The sequence below is a fragment of the Nerophis ophidion genome, linkage group LG08 (assembly GCF_033978795.1).
Source record: "Nerophis ophidion isolate RoL-2023_Sa linkage group LG08, RoL_Noph_v1.0, whole genome shotgun sequence".
NCBI classification, from domain to species: domain Eukaryota; kingdom Metazoa; phylum Chordata; class Actinopteri; order Syngnathiformes; family Syngnathidae; genus Nerophis; species Nerophis ophidion.
Genome location: NC_084618.1, coordinates 25,898,365 through 25,915,949, shown reverse-complemented (window position 1 = coordinate 25,915,949; position 17,585 = coordinate 25,898,365). Strand labels below are relative to the sequence as shown.

Genomic DNA, 17,585 nt, shown 5'->3' with positions numbered 1-17,585 from the left:
TTAAACTCAAAAAGGATTTTGACACTCGGCGCTGTCAAGCAAGTATTTGGATATTTGCCGCCATCTTGGTAGTATTCCAACGTCGCTGATACTAGCATGATAATGTTAGCATGCTAATGATTTATGCTAGCTTTTTAGTTAGTTTTGCAAGTTTTTACCCCAAAAAATGTTTTGGCACTCGGCGCTATCAAGCAAGTACTTGAATACTTGCCGCCATCTTCGTAGTATTTTAACGTCTCTGATATTAGTATGGTAATATTTTATGCTAGCTTTTTAGCTAGTTTTGTAAGTTTAAACCCAAAAATGAGGGTTTTTGACACTTAGTGCTGTCAGGCAAGTATTTAGATACTTGCCGCCATCTTGGGAGTATGATAACGTCTCTGATTTTAGCATGATAATGTTAGCATGCTAATGATTTATGCTAGCTTTTTAGCTAGTTTTGTAAGTTTTTACCCAAAATGTTTTTGACATTCGGCGCTGTCAAGCAAGTATTTGGATATTTGCCGCCATCTTGGTAGTATTCCAACGTCGCTGATACTAGCATGATAATGTTAGCATGCTTATATTTTATGCTAGCTTTTTAGCTAGTTTTGTACGTTTTTACCCCAAAAAATGTTTTGACACTCGGCACTATCAAGCAAGTACTTGGATACTTGCCGCCATCTTTGTAGTATTTTAACATGTCTGATATTAGTATGGTAATGTTTTATGCTAGCATTTTAGCTAGTTTTGTAAGTTTAAACCCAAAAATTAGGGTTTCTGACACTCTGTGCTGTCAAGCAATTATTTAGATACTTGCCGCCATTTTGGGAGTATGATAACGTCTCTGATTTTAGCATGATAATGTTAGCATGCTGACGGTTTATGCTAGCTTTTTAGCTAGTTTTGTAAGTTTAACCCCAAAAATGTTTTTGACACTCGGTGCTATCAAGCAAGTATTTGGATATTTGCTGCCATCTTGGTAGTATTCCAACGTCTCTGATGTTAGCATGATAATGTTAGCATGCTAACAGTTTATGCTAGCTTTTTAGTTAGTTTTGTAAGTGTAAACCCAAAAATTAGGGTTTTTATTTGGATACTTGCTGCCATCTAGCATGCAAACGTTTCATGCTAGTTCGTTTGCTCATTTTAAACCTAAAAATCGTGGATTCGGTTACTTGCCGCCATCTTAGACGTACGTCGGCTTACACCCCGGCCAAAGGTCCACGCCACTGATAGCCGGCCCATGAAATTGTCTGCGGGAATTTTCTAGTTGAGGTTTTTATAGCAATAAATTGTATTAAAATTAATTTTTTAGTTTGTTATGCAGTATATTTGATTCATACTTATTTTTTAACCCAGCCTGACCAAAGCCTAAGCTTATTGGGTTAAATAAATATATAATTTATAATTAAAATAAGTCATTTATTGTTGTTATATTTTTATATACATATTGATACCATTAAATTGAAGAGTAAGATTTCGAATTGAGTGTAATTATTTGAGTGGGCCCCGGGCCCCTCTGTAGTGGAAAAGTTAAGAATGAGTGATTTATATGATGATTTGTAGTTTGATAGCATATAAGATCATAAAAATGGCATCATCGTCCTCACACCTCCTCAAAATAGCCGCAGTGGTTTTTTTTTGGTTTTTTTTCAGACGCTTCCTCCTCGTCCTCCACATCTGGTCGCCAGAGCGTCCCTTGCCGTCGCGCGCAGGACGCCGTGTGTCGTGTCCAATAGGGGGAAAAAAAAAAACGTTGCGGCTTTCGCCGATGATTTGTTGAGCGGCGTCTCGGCGGCCACTCATACTTTGACGACGCTCACGTCCAACTTCCTTCAAGTCACGAGTCCCGACTCACGGGGACTCGCACGCGTCCCAGAAGGCAATAAATGTTGGAGGCGGGGGGTAAAGGGGGGGGTGACAGGTTCAGCTAGCATGTGCCTTTAATTCATGCTAACACAGTCGGAGGTGTTAGTCACGAAGCCTGTGGCGGTTTGGCCCCGTTGTCGTGTTTTGGTGCATTTTTGAGGATTCCGATGTTCAATTTTGGTTTTCCGACCCAAGCCCCCCACCCCAGTCCTCCTTACATCCCCCAACACGTGCACTCCAGTGATTTAGTTGTGCGGTGGTTCAGGAAGCTCTTAAAAAGCACCAGGGTGCAACATGTCGAGGACGTGTAAGGCCCGGATGTTGCGTAATCGTTGCGGTATGCGCGCTCGCCTCCGCGTTTCACGCCGTGCGCCTGAAGAAGCACGAAACCCGCGTGAGACGCCGCCAACATTTTTTTGGGGGGGGTGGCGAGGCCGTCTGTTTTTCATATTTTGATTTTTTCCAAAGAACTACAAAATGCAATTTGGGTAGAAATTTCGTGTGAATGCTGAAGAGCCAAAGCCGAACTGGAAATTTTAACAGTTAGCATGCTGGCCGGGTAGCGTCAAGTAACGAAAAGTATGGGTAAAATTAGCTGAAAAAAACAACCAGCATGCTTACAGTACTATGTTAACATGCTAACAATAGCATTCTTACACTTTGAATTAGCGAAATACCAAAATATATGACACAGAGTTGTTAAATTAGCTTGCAAATCCAGCATGCTGATTTTATCTTGCAAAAATGCTATCTAACATGCATCAAGTACCAAAATATATTACTCTGGTGTGTAAACCCCAACAATTTGTTTAAAATGCTAGCTAAAATGCTAACTAACATGCATCAAATACCAAAATATATTACTATGATATGTGTACCCCACAATTTGTTTAAAATGCTAGCTAAAATGCTAACTAACATGCATCAAATACCAAAATATATTACTCTTAGGTGTGTAACCCAACAATTTGTTTAAAATGCTAACTGACATGAGTCAAGTACCATCCATCCATCCATTTTCTACTGCTTACTCCCTTTGGGGTCGTGGGGGGGCGCTAGTGCCTCTCTCAGCTACAATCGGGCGGAAGGCGTCAAGTACCAAAATATATTACTCTGAGGTGTGTAGCCCAACAATTTGTTTAAAATTCTAGCTAAAATGCTAACTAACATGCGTCAAGAACCAAAATATTGTACTCTGAGGTGTGTATACCCAAACAATTTGTTTAAAATTCTAGTGTGCTAACGTTAGCATGCATTTACTACCAAAATATGACTGAGGTGTATACCTACAAAATGAGCTAGAAAAAAGCTAGCATACTAACTACTTTGCTAACATGCCAACAATAACATACTTACAGTTAGCATTAGTGAAATACCAAAATATGACACTGAGTTGTTAAATTAGTTTACAAATCTTGCATGCCGGTTTTATATTGTTAAAATGCTAACTAACATGCGTCAAGTACCAAAATATATTACTCTGAGGTGTTTGTACCCAAACAATTTGTTTAAAATACTGGCGTGCTAATGTTAGCATGCATTTAGTACCAAAATATGACTGAGGTGTATACCTACAAAATGAGCTAGAAAAGGGTAGCATACTAACAGTACTTTGTTAACATGCTAACAATAGCATACTTCCAGTTAGCATTAGTGAAACACCAAAATGTGACACTGATGTGTATACCTGCTAAATGAGTTAAACAATTAGCATGCTAGAGTGCTAACTACAACATGCGTAAAGTACCGAAATATATCACTCTGAGGTGTTTATACCCAAATGATTTGTTTAAAATGCTAGCCGGCTAACGTTAACATGCATCAAGTACCAAAATATGACTGAGGTGTATACCTACAAAATGAGCTAAAAAAAAAAATTTGCGTTAAGCCATGACACGCCGACAACGTTCAATTCCCCCATCGCGGTGCGCTGGTCGCCGTGGCAACGGTCTGTCGCACCGTCCTTTGAACCGAAGCCGTTTGTTCAGTGACGTGTCGCCCGTGGAAAGGCAACCTCGGGACACACTTCTCCTGTCTGTCAAGGTTATGCTTCTTATTTTGTGCTGCTTCTTGTTCCCGCCAGATGGACGCCCCCTACCGAGTTAGCAAGTTCTTGAGTCTGCTGCGGGACGAAGGAGCGTAAGTCTTTTTTTGTTGTCGTTTTTTTTTCTTACTCCTCTAGCGCCACCTAACCAGGTCAGGGGCTCCGGAGCAAGATTTGTGTTGTGTGAAGAATATCACCATGGCAACATATGCTGTTGATGTAAGATCCAGACCACAGATATACTGTATATATACAGTGGGGCAAAAACATATTTAGTCAGCCACCGATTGTGCAAGTTCTCCCACTTAAAATGATGACAGAGGTCTGTAATTTTCATCATAGGTACACTTCAACTGTGAGAGACAGAATGTGAAAAATCCAGGAATTCACATTGAAGGAAATTTAAGGAATTTATTTGTATATTATGGTGGAAAATAAGTATTTGGTCAACCATTCAAAGCTCTCACTGATGGAAGGAGGTTTTGGCTCAAAATCTCACGATACATGGCCCCATGCATTCTTTCCTTAACACGGATCAATCGTCCTGTCCCCTTAGCAGAAAAACAGCCCCAAAAGCATGATTTTTCCACCCCCTTGCTTCACAGTAGGTATGGTGTTCTTGGGATACAACTCAGTATTCTTCTTCCTCCAAACACGACCAGTTGAGTTTATACCAAAAAGTTCTATTTTGGTTTCATCTGACCACATGACATTCTCCCAATCCTCTGCTGTATCATCCATGTATCCATTTTGGTATAAACTCAACAGGACGATTGATTCGTGTTAAGGAAAGAATGAATGGGGCCATGTATCGTGAGATTTTGAGCCAAAACATCCTTCCATCAGTGAGAGCTTTGAAGGGTTGACCAAATACTTATTTTCCACCATAATTTACAAATTAATTCTTTAAAATTCCTACAATGTGAATTCCTGGATTTTTTTTTCACATTCTGTCTCACAGTTGAAGTGTACCTATGATGAAAATTACAGACCTCTGTCATCATTTTAAGTGGGAGAACTTGCACAATCGGTGGCTGACTAAATACCTTTTTGCCCCACTGTGTGTGTGTATATATGTATATATATATATATATATATATATATATATATATATATACACATTGGCCTATACAAGTACATTTTCATTTGAGTCTTCACTATTGTTGTTGTTGTTGTTGTTGTGTACACGGCGATACTTGGCTTTTACTTTTTACTGTGTGCAGTTAGACCCACCTTGTCAAAATCTAACCAAACTTGTCCCAAACATTTCTGTTATTTTCTCAGACTATCATAGTTTTAAAGTTATTAACTCTTATATTTTTCTTATCTTACTAACTATTATAGTTTTTAAGTTAATAGTTTTTATGGTTTATAAGTTATTACTGTTTTTCAAGGAACTGTTATCATTTATGCTATTAAGTATTGTAGTTTGTATGTTATTAACTGTTAAACTTTGTTAAATTTAAAGTACCAATGATTGTCACACACGTTATTAACTGTTATAATTAAGTTATTATCTATTATAGTGTTTAATGTTATGTATTATATTTTTTACGCTATTAACAATTGTATTTTTATGTTATCAATAATTGTAGTTTTTAATGTTAAGTATTATATTTATTTATGTTAACGATTATAGTTATCTTATTAACTATTGTACTTTTTATGTTAACTTTTATAGTTTTTATGTTATTAACTGTAATTGTTTTTATGTTATTAACTATAGTTTTTATGTTATTAACTATTATAGTTTTTATGTTATTAACTATTATAATTTTTAAGTTATTAACTATTATAGTATTTATGTTATTAACTTGTATAGTTTTCATATTTATAATTAATAACATATTTTTGTTATTACCTAATATATAGTATTTATGTGAACTGTTATAGTTTATGTTATTAACTATTATAATTTGTATGTTACTATTATATTTTTGTTATTATAGTTTTAAGTTATTACCCATTATAGTTTTTATGTTAACTATTAGTTTTTAAGTCATAACCACATAAATTTTTAAGTTATTAAATGTTAGTTTTTTATGTTATCAAATATTACAGTTTTTAAATTAATAAATATTATAGTTTATTTTAACTATTATATTTTTTAAGTTAATAACTTCTATAATTTGTATGTTATTGTATAGTTTATATGTTTAAAACTATTATATTTTTGTTATTAACAATAAGTTAATAACAAAAAACAATAGTTTTTATGGTAACTATTGTAGTTTTTACATTAATAACTATTATAGTTTATTAACTATTGTAATTGTTTTGGTACTATTATATTTTCATTATAGATTTACTTTATCAGCTATTATAGTTCTTATGTTATTAACTAATATTTTTCATGTTAACTATACATTTTTTAAGTTATTAACTATTGTAATTTTTAAGTTATTAAATATTTATTTTTTATGTAATCTACTATTAGTTTTTAAATTAATAACTATAATAGTTTGTTATTAATTATTATATATATATATATATATATATTATATTTATTAACTATTATAATTTTTATATTATTAACTGTTATTGTTTTTAAGTTATTAACTATAGTGTTTATGTTATTAATTATTATAGTTTTTAAGTTATTAACTGTTATTGTTTTTATGTTATTAACTTGTATAGTTTTTATGTTTATAATGAATACTATATTTTTTGTTATTACCTATTAATTATAGTTTTTATGTGAACTATTATAGTTTATGTCACGTATTATAATTTGTTTGTTACTATTATACATTTTTTATTATCGTTTTAAGTTATTAACTATTATAGTTTTATGTTAACTATTACAGTTTTTAAGTTATTAACTACTGTATTTTTTAAGTTAAATGTTAGTTTTTTATGTTATCAACTATTAATGTTTTCAAATGTATAATATTATTACAATTTATGTTAACTATTATATTAGTTATTAACTATTATTATAATGTTTATGTTATTGTATAGTTCTTATTTTTAAAACTATTATATTTTTGTTATTAACTATTATAGTGTTTATGTTAACTATTATAGTTTTTCAATTAATAACTTATAGTTTATTAACTATTTTGATTTGTATGTTACTATTATATTTTTTATTATAGTTTCCCGTTATCTATTATAGTTTTTATGTTAACTATTATAGGTGGCAGAGGGGTTAGTGCGTCTGCCTCACATTCGAAGTTCCTGCATTCCTGGGTTCAAATCCAGGCTCGGGATCTTTCTGTGTGGAGTTTGCATGTTCTCCCCGTGAATGCGTGGGTTCCCTCCGGGTACTCCGGCTTCCTCCCACTTCCAAAGACATGCACCTGGGGATAGGTTGATTGGCAACACTAAATTGGCCCTAGTGTGTGAATGTGAGTGTGAATGTTGTCTGTCTATCTGTGTTGGCCCTGCGATGAGGTGGCGACTTGTCCAGGGTGTACCCTGCCTTCCGCCCGATTGTAGCTGAGATAGGCGCCAGCGCCCCCCGCGACCCCGAAAGGGAATAAGCGGTAGAAAATGGATGGATGGATGTTAATTATAATAGTTTTTAAGTTATTAACCTCTATAATTTTTAAGCTATTAAATGTTAGTTTTTTGATGTTATCAACTATTAAAGTTTTTAAATTAATAACTATTATAGTTTATTTTAACCATTATAGTTTTTAAGTTATTAACTATTGTATTGTTTGTAATTGTCTAGTTTTTATGTTTAAAACTATTATATTTTAGTTATTGACTATTATAATTTATTTTAACTATTATAGTTTCTAAGTTATTAACTATTATATTGTTTGTTATTGTCTAGTTTTTATGTCTAAAACTATTATATTTTAGTTATTAACTATTATAGTTTTTAAATTAATAACTCTTGTAGTTTGTCTATTGTTATTTTTATGTTACTATTATATTTTTATTATTGTTTTAGTTAACAACTATTATAGTTTTTATGTTATTAATTAATATTTTTCACGCTAACTATTATATTTTCTAAGTTATTAACTTGTAATTTTTAAGTTATTAAATGTTAGTTTTTTTATGTCATCAATTATTACTTTTTAAATGAATAACTATTATAGTTTGTTATTAACTATTATAGTGTTTAAGTTATTAACTATTATCCTTTTTATGGTATCAACTGTTGTAGTTTTAACGTTATTAACTGTTGTAGTTTTAATGTTGTTATTCAAAACTAGCCCAACACAAAAACAATAATAGTTAGAAGAACATGGTTGCAGCACAAAGAATTGGACCAAGTTTGGGGAGATTTTGACAAGCTGGATGACATCACCAGACAAAGTGTATTTTAGAATAACTTAAAAAGGAATGAGAGTGTTATTTCAGTCTTTGCAATCAGAAGTGAGGCCAAGTTCACACGTGATGACATCCTTAGTCCACATTCATTATATTTCAATACAACTTTTTGGAATGGAATTGTAACAACAACAGACGTAGCGCCATCGTGTCAACATAAGGCTGTCGTCATTCTAGCCCACCAAATGAATCATTTAGTTTCACATAAAGTCATATTTCACGCCAGTCAAAATCGCCTACGACTGGGGTGCCCAAACTTTTTCCACTGAGGGCCACAGACTGACAAATCAAAGGATGTGGCGGCCAAAACTACTACAGCGTATACACTTTTTCAAAGAACTTAAACATTTTAAATTTCAGTGGAATTTCTGTCTAAATGCTAAAGAGTGAATGCTAACAGTTAGAATGCGGGCCAGATAGCGTCAAGTAACAAAAGATATGAGATTTTTAAAAAAAGCTAGCATGCTAACAGTACTGTGCTAACAATAGCAGGTAGCATTAGAAAAATGCCAATATATATGACTCTAAGGTCATAGCATGGTAAAATGCTATCTGTAATTTGAGACGAGTTCCAAAATGTATTATGTTGAAGTGTACCTGAAAAATTGCCCAAAAAAAAGCATCATGCCAATCTTAGCATTCATCAAGTAAAAAACATATAACTGAAGCTAAAAAAACAACAACAACAAAACTAGCATTAGCATGCTAACAGGTGTCGTTCATCAACTAACAAAACATTTGATGCTAAGGTGTATAATAGTAAAATTAACACACAAAAAAAGCGAGCATGCTAACAGTACTGTGCTACCAATAGCAGGTAGCATTCGAGAAATGGCAATATATATGACACTAAGGTCATAGCATGTTTAAATACTAACTGTAACTTGTGACAAGTACCAAAATGTATGCCGCTGAAGTGTGGACCTGAAAAATTGTCCCAAAAAATGCCAGCATGCTAACGTTACCATTCATCAAGTACAAGATTATAACTGAAGCTAAAAAAATAGCAGTTAGAATTACTCAAATTTCAATATATATGACACTAAGGTCATAGCATGTTAAAATGCTAACTGTAACTTGAAACAAGTACTAAAATGTATTATGCTGAAGTGTGTACCTGGAAAATTGCTAAAAAAAATACCAACATGCTAACGTTAGCATTCATCAAGTACAAACATATAACTGAAGCTAAAAAAAAAAAAATAGCGTTAGCATGGTAACAGGTATTATTCGTCAAGTAACAAAACATTTGATGCTGAGGTGTATACTGGTAAAATTAGCACACACAAAAAAGCTAGCATGCTAACAACAGTACAGTGGTAACAATAGCAGTTAGCATTAGATAAATGCCAATATATGTGACACTAAGGTCATAGCATGTTAAAATGCTAACTGTAACTTGAGAGAAGTACTAAAATGTATTACTCTAAAGTGTGTACCTGAAAAATTGCTAAAAAAAATACCAACATGCCTACGTTAGCCTTCATCAAGTACAAACATATAACTGAAGCTAAAAAAATATAAAAATAATAGCATTCGCATGGTAACAGGTATTATTCGTCAAGTAACAAAACATTAGATGCTGAGGTGTATACTAGTAAAATTAGCACAAAAAAAAGCTAGTATGCTAACAGTACTTTGCTAACAATAGCAGTTGGCGTTAGATAAATGCCAATATATGTGACACTAAGGTCATAGCATGTTAAAATGCTAACTGTAACTTGAGACAAGTACTAAAATGTATTACACTGAAGTGTTAACCTGAAAAATTGTTTTGTATTACATGCTAAGGTTAGCATTTATCAAGTACAAACATATAACTGAAGCTAAAAAAAATAGCAGTTAGCATTAGTGAAAAGTCAATATACCTGTATATGATACTAAGTACCAAAATGTTTTACGCTGAAGTGTGTACCTGAAAAATTGTCAAAAAAATACCAGCATGCTAACATTAGCATTCATCAAGTACACATATATAACTGAGGCTAAATAAAAGAAGTAGCAGTTAGCATTAGTGAAATGCCAATATATATGACACCAAGGTCATAGCTTGTTAAAATGCTAACTGTAACTTGTGACAAGTACTAAAATGTATTACGCTGAACTGTATACCTTAAAAATTCTCAAAGAAATACCAGCATGCTAACGTTAGCATTCATCAAGTACAAACATATAGCTGAGGTGTATACCAGCAAAATTAGCAGGAAAAAAAAGCTAGCATGCTAATAATAGAATGCTAACGATTGTGCCGTGGGCCATTAATAAACAAGCTGCTGTTTTTAGGAATCTGCTGCAAAAACGTCTGTATTTTTTTGAAGTGCACTTGCTATTTTTTCATATCGTTTTTGTCAAAGAGTCTTTCAAAGCCAACGCCACAACTCTTGTGCAGCTTAAATGGTCATCATTCTGATTGGTCAACTTTTATTTATTTATTGTTTTTACTTGGATCTTCCACACCTTCCTCTTCTTGCTCTGTGACCTCCGGCATTTGGAGTAGTAGTAGTAGTAGTAGTAATAAAAGTAGTAGTGGGAGTAGTTGTAGTAATAGCAGTAGTAGTAATAATAGTAGTAGTATTAATAGTAGTAATAGTAGTAGTATTAGTATTAGTAGTAGTAAAAATAGTAGTAGAAGTAGTAGTAGCAGTAGGAATAATAGGAGTTATAGTAGTAAGAGTAGTAATGGTAGTACTAGTGGTAGTAATAGTAGTAGTAATAATAGTAGTACCAGTAGGAGTAATAATAGTAGTAGGATGAGTAGTAGTAAAAGTAGTAGTAGGAGTAACAATAATGGTTATAGAAGTAGTAATAATAGTAGTAGTAATATTAGTAATAGTAGTAATTTATTAGTAGAAGTAGTAGTAGGAGTAGCAGTAGTAATAGTAGTAGAAGTATTAGTAATAATAGTTGTAGGAGTATTAGTAGTGATAAAATGAGTAGTAGTAATAATAGTAGTAGTAGGAGTAGTAATAGTAGTAGTAATAATAGTAGAAGTAGTAGTAATAGTAGTAGTAGCATTAAGAGGAATAATAGTAGCAGTAGTAATAGTAGTAGTAGTAATAATAATGGTAGTAATAGTAGTAGTAGTAGTAGTAGTAGAAGTAGTAGTAATAATAGTTGTAGGAGTAGTAATAATAGTAGTAATAGTAGTAGGATTAGTAGTAATAGTAGTAGTAGTAGTAATAGTAGTAGCAGTAAGAATAGTAGTAGAAGTACAAGTAGTATTAGTAGTAGCAGTAGGAGTAATAAGAGAAGTAGAAGGAGTAGTAATAGTAGTAGTAGTGGTAGTAATAGTAGTAGTAATAATAGTAGTAGAAGTAGTAGCAGCAGCATAAGAGTAAGAATAGTAGTTTAGTAATGGTAGCAGGAGTAATAATAGTAGTATTAGTAGTAGTAATAATAATAATAGTAGTAGGAGTAGTGGTAGTAATAGTAGTAGGGGTAGTAATAATGGTAGTAATAGTAGTAATAGCTGTAGTCTTAATAATAGTAGTAGTAGTAATAATAATAGTAGTATGAGTGGCAGTAATAATAGTAGTAGTAATAATAGTAGTATGGGTAGCAGTAATAATAGTAGTAGTAATAATAGTAGTATGAGTAGTAGTAATAGTAATAATATTAGTAGGAGTAGTAGTAGTAATAGTAGTAGGAGTAGTAGAAGTACTAGTAGTAGGAGTAGTAATAGTAGTGGTAGCAATAGTAGTAGGAGTAATAATAGTAGTTGTAGTAATAGTAATGGTAGTAGGAGTAGGAGTTATAATAGTAGTAGTAATAATTGAAGTAATAGTAATGGTAGTAGTAGTCAACGTTCCCTCTAAAGTACGCGCCTGTGCAATTGCACACTGCTCCCGTGTCCTTTGTGCACGGCAAATCTAGGCCGCGCACAAAATCAAATAAAAATAAAAGCGCATAACAGTGTGCACGTCTGCCGTCGCTCACATGTGCGCCACTGAATGCTCAAGGAGTTTTGGCGTTCGCTCACACATATGAAAATTTGGAGGGGAAATTGGTAGTAGTAGTAGTAATAGTAGTAGTAGTAATAATAGTAGTATGAGTAGTAGTAGTAATAATAGAAGTAGGAGTAGTAGTAGGATTAGTAGTAGTAGTAGTTTGGAGGTATTACCCTGCGTGACCAAAGACATGCTTGTTGCAGACTGGGATCCAGCAGCACGTTTGTGCCAATATAAAGGGGGCGGAGCTCCAGAAAGGGCCTTTGACAGGTAAGACTGCAAGCGGAGAGTTTTATGCTTGAGTGTCCGTCCTCCTTCAACCATGTCTTCATCTTCACTCTCAGGTGACCTCTTCCGTCGTCGGGCGCCCCGCCAACACCAGCCCTCTCCTAACTGTATCTGTGTATATTGACACTTTTAGCATCAGTAATAGTTTTTATGTATATGTCTGATCATTCCATGGACCTAAACGTCTTCAAATGTTCTTTTGTGTTTTTTTTGGTTTTGTGTGCAGCAAAAAGACAAGAAGACAGCGGCGTTGTTCAAATATATAATCTTAGTTCAGTCGTACAGATATATACATTGTATAATAAATAATATTTATAAAAACATAACATTTACGATTATAAAATAAAAAAAAGGGCATTATTCACTTTCGAACGTTTGTACAACACTTTGGATGTAGCGGGCAGGGGGGAGGGGGAGGGGCCAGGAAGATGCTAAGTACGCTGCAGTAGGTCTTCATTAGTACACATGTGGGCCTGCCTGTAATACCACGTTCCACCACAGGGGGCAATAGTGCGTGCGTCTAACATGGACAATGCATTGAGATGAAGCAAGGACTTCTGCTTTTATATCCTATTTAACCTGGTTTTTTAAAAATTAAACTGGTCCTGAAGGTACTTTATCGTGCAATAAAACCATATTCCGATAATACACAGCGCTAATCGCTATCTATATTAAATGCTACCATGAATATAATAATGAACTGATTCATGTTTTTGTTTTAAACTTGGCAAGTTGCTGCCATTTCTGCAGTGGTATGGTGCGTTCCATTTCCGAGTTCCTAGCCGCAAGTTTCAACCCGAGATCGGATTTCTAACCGGGAAAGTCGGAGAATACTCATTACCCCCTCCCCGAGTTGTTTTCTCCAGAGCCACAGCTTTGACGGCTGTCCACTTTGCTTTGTCATATTTGGACAATCACATGACATTTTCAATGATATTAACCATGCTAACATTGCTAACAATAGCCTCAAGTTTCAACTGGAACGCTCCCGAGATCGGATTCATAAGTCGGAGAATACTCACTTGCCGCAAGTTATATTTTTTAAAGTTGGCTATCCCAACTGTTAACCGTAGCTACAGGAAATACGCGTCTTTAAAGATGTATTTTTGCGTCAAAATGTAAATTCCGTGTTTTTTTCTATTTAAAAAATATCAATAAAAATACAATCCGAACAAAATTTGTTGAACGCTCGGCACCGAGTTGCAGGACGGGAAGACGATCAGGAGCACGGCTGTCCACTTTGCTTGCTGGTCATATTTGGACGATCACATGACATTTTCAATGATAATAACCGTGCTAACATTGCTAACAATAGCCTCAAGTTTCAACTTGAAAGCCCCCGAGATCTGATTTGTAACTCTGAAAGTCGGAGAATACTCACTACGCCCCCGAGTTGTATTTTTTTTTATGTTGGCTATCCCAGCTGTTAACCATAGCTACATGAAATGCACCTTTTTAAACACTTATTTTCGCGTCAAAATGTAACTTCCGTGTTTTTTTTTTAATTTAAAATTTATAAATAAGAATACAATCCGAACAAAATTTGTTGAACACTCGGCACAGAGTTGCAGTACGGGAAGACGATCAGGAGCACGGCTGCCCACTTTGCTTGCTGGTCATATTTGGACGATGACATTACATTTTTCATTGATAATAACCGTCCTAAAATTGCTAACAATAGCCGCAAGTTTCAACTGGAACGCTCCCAAGATCGGATTTCTAACTCGGAAAGTCGGAGAATAATGACTAGCTGCGAGTTGTGTTTTTTAAAGTTGACTATCCAAACTGTTAACCATAGCTACAGGAAATACGCACCTTTAAACATTTATTTTTGCGTCAAAATATAACTTCCGTTTTTGTTTTTGTTTTATTTAAAAAATATCAATAGAAATACAATCCGAACAAAATTTGTTGAACGCTCGGCACCGAGTTGCAGGACGGGAAGACGATCAGGAGCACGGGTGTCCACTTTGCTTGCTGGTCATATGTGGATGATCACATGACATTTTCAATTAAAATAACTGTGCTAACATTGCTAACAATAGCCTCAAGTTTCAACTGGAACGCTCCCGAGATCGGATTCATAAGTCGGAGAATACTCACTAGCCGCGAGTTGTGTTTTTTAGAGTTGGCTATCCCAACTGTTGTTACTCGACATGTTTTTATTTGTTTTCCGCTAGCTTCGATGTCCTTGCGCCGCCTCTTCATCCACCGTGTTAAAATGCCGCGGAAGGACCGCGTATTTGTCCACTACTTGTTTATATTCCGAGACGTTTCCGGTGGAGACGGCATTCTTGTTTTCCAACTTGAACGAAGTATGTGCTGCCATTCCCAGCTCCGACTTGATTCAGGGCTAGTAAACATTGATTGATTGATTGAATGACTTCCGATGTAAATGGAACGCACCGTTAATTTGGATTTAAAGACATTACAATTTGCGGCAAAATTGCCAGGGAATATTGACAAATATATAAATTAAGAAAAAGCCTCATGAACAAGCAATTTTACGACCCTCCCTGCAGTAACACTGCGGACCACCAAGGAGTCGTGGATTCCTTGTTTAGTTTAAGACTAGTTTTGTTGTTTTTTGGACTGGCAAAGGTTCAGAATAATGTTGTGGAAGATGCCGTCCAGCTGAAGAATCTGTTTCAAAACATATCTCACAGTGGTGACCCCTGTTTACCATAACTCCGGTGTCCAATTGGGAAGGTAAAAGTTAACCCTGATGAGCGTTCTTAAGTATCTCTCCTGTGCTCCCGAAACGTGCTGAAGCTTGACTTGAGTCAGACCCTGTGGTTGTGGGGAAAGAATTCTGTTCCAGTTCTTTACGGAGTGGGGTTTAGCAAGGTTTGGCTGAAATGTGGCGTTTGTTAGCGCGTGGAATGAGTCTGCCTGTTCGCACACATGCCGCCTCCTGCATACTTGCAGTCCTGGCCTCGTGGGGATATGTCAGCAATGCGGAGCCGTAAAAAAAAAAATCGGGCCTCGACGTCGGTTGCGTTCGTGTCTCATCAGCTCAGTAGTTTGAAGACAGACAGCGACCCACTGCTGCTCTCAGTCCCATTCAGTAGTTAGACAGCGAGGCCTTCTTTGACCCACCTGCTCAGCCCACCTATAGAGGTCGATTTAGTTTAAAAAGAACCATCTCTGTGTCCCTAAAACCAGCCTGACTGGTTGTAAAAGTGGGGCGTTTTACTCCAGACTGTGTTTAAGTGGAACAGACTGATTGAGAGAGGGGGGAAATAAATAAAGACATGGGGTAGGACAAGCTCAGGGAGGGTCAGTGCTGTAGGGAATCAGAGATTATTCCCACGAGGGCGAGGCGTCCACCGGGTGTTGAATCAGAGTGGGACGGGAAGTGCGCAAGGAGGGGACGACGTGCAGGGGTTTGAGGTACGGGGGCGGCCAACGTAGTCCAGCGTGTCCGTGCGCCCCCTCTCCCCCGCCCTCACTTGCACGTGTGTACGTCGTAAACGCGCAAGCACTCCTGACAGCTGACGTAGCAGCACCAGTGGAAGATGCAGTGGCACTTTTCCTTGCGCTTCTCTGTCCGGGTGTTGTGCCCGCGGCCGCAGCACAGCAGGTCGCAGCCTTCGATGCCGTGCGAGGACACGTTGCAGGCACGGTCCCGCGTCCCGAAGGAGCCCGTCTCATGGTTGGGCTCGCAGAAGTTGGGCGAGCCCTCGTAGTAGACCAGGTCTCGCTCGGTGGGATGCTTGAAGAAGGTGTACTTGACCCGCAGGGTCTCCACCCAGCCGCGGGACTCCCGGTGCTTCTCCACCACCATCTCGGAGGCGCTGTCGTACTTGTCCTTTAGGTAGTCGCCCAGCATGCGGAAGTCGGGCTGAGCCCACCAGCAGGTCTTCACCTCGCAGCTGCCGGACAGGCCATGGCACTTGCAGCGCAGGTGCATGTGGTCCAGGATGGTCTGAGGGACAGCAAGGAGAAAAGTCAGTACATCGGTTTCTCTCTCGGAGCTCAGATGGAATGGCAGATAGAAACATTCCAAAGCCTGCAGGCAAATCTTGCCTTGACGCCACAGACAGAAGTTTCATCAGCGGATTCACGAGAAGAATCCGCTGATGAAACCCAGAAAAGGAAACTTCTAAGTGCAGCTGCAAATTCTCTTTGGCTCACATCATCAGTGGGACGCCCCCAGGCCGCTTCCACCTTTGTCTTGCTCTCAGTCAACATCCATATTTAGTCCCCCAAAATCCCCGTGCTCAGGCAGGTGGCACCGCAGCAGCAGGACAGGTGACATCATACAGGAGGCTGGTGGTGCCTCGGGGCCCAAACAGACAGCATGAGCAGGCCAGGTGGCCAGGAGACGACCCTGCAGGCTTTTTCTTGCCCCTTTTCTTAAATCTTACAGATTATTTTTTAGCAGGGAGTTTTCTGGCTGTGTGACGTGCAGAGCTGAGGTGTGTGTGTTCGTAAAGCAACTCATTGAAAAGTCATTCATGTCAAGTGTTTCCTTTGAGGTGAAACGCAAACTTGAAAGTCATTAGTTTAGTCACCTTGGCGGACTGGGAACAGAAGGGGGCTTTTCCCAAAGTGTTCTCCAAAAGTCGTAAGCTTATCGTCCAAAATATTTCGCTAAGACTCATGGACTCTAATCAGACCTCTAAATGGTTGATTCATTGAGATCACTGACTTTCAGGGGCACGGTTCAGGTCGCACGGTCGTCTTCCAGCCTGATACTTGCTGGGTTGATCCACAGTCCCCCTGTGACCATGTCGAAGTTCCCTTGGGCAAGACACTGAACATTCAGTTGTTCCTTGTCCTGGGTCATCAGTATGTGAATGAGGTGTCAAAGCGCTTTGAGCACCTTGAAGGTGAAAGTGAAAGTCCATTTCCCACTTTACCCACTGTAGGGTTAGATTTAGAAGGTACTTTGTCGTAGTTTCCCAATCCCAACCTGTTTTCTCCAAGCGTCTAGAGCAGGGGTCACCAACGCTGTGCCCGCGGGCACCAGGTCGCCCGTGAGGACTAGATCAGTAGCCCGCTGGCCTGTTGTAAAAATAGCTCAAATAGCAGCACTTACCAGTGAGTTGCCTCTATTTTTTAAATTGTATTTATTTACTGGCAAGCTGGTCTCGCGTTGCTCGACATTTTTAATTCTAAGAGAGACAAAACTCAAATAGAATTTGAAAATCCAAGAAAAC

General features: G+C 36.9%; 2 protein-coding genes across 2 annotated transcripts in view; one reads left to right on the top strand and one right to left on the bottom strand.

The window, feature by feature from the left end:
- Positions 1-12,616, top strand: part of LOC133557554 (vesicle-fusing ATPase-like) — a 63,210-nt gene extending 50,594 nt beyond the window's left edge. The window contains exons 20-22 of the mRNA XM_061908106.1: positions 3,935-3,990; positions 12,336-12,402; positions 12,477-12,616. Of these exons, the coding sequence (XP_061764090.1) occupies positions 3,935-3,990; positions 12,336-12,369 (90 nt within the window). The 3' untranslated portion in view covers positions 12,370-12,402; positions 12,477-12,616. The remainder of the gene's footprint in view (positions 1-3,934; positions 3,991-12,335; positions 12,403-12,476) is intronic.
- A 62-nt stretch (positions 12,617-12,678) lies between these two features.
- The window catches only part of wnt3 (wingless-type MMTV integration site family, member 3), a 30,968-nt gene continuing 26,061 nt past the window's right edge, over positions 12,679-17,585 (bottom strand). The window contains exon 4 of the mRNA XM_061908107.1: positions 12,679-16,348. Within this exon, the coding sequence (XP_061764091.1) occupies positions 15,869-16,348 (480 nt within the window). The 3' untranslated portion in view covers positions 12,679-15,868. The remainder of the gene's footprint in view (positions 16,349-17,585) is intronic.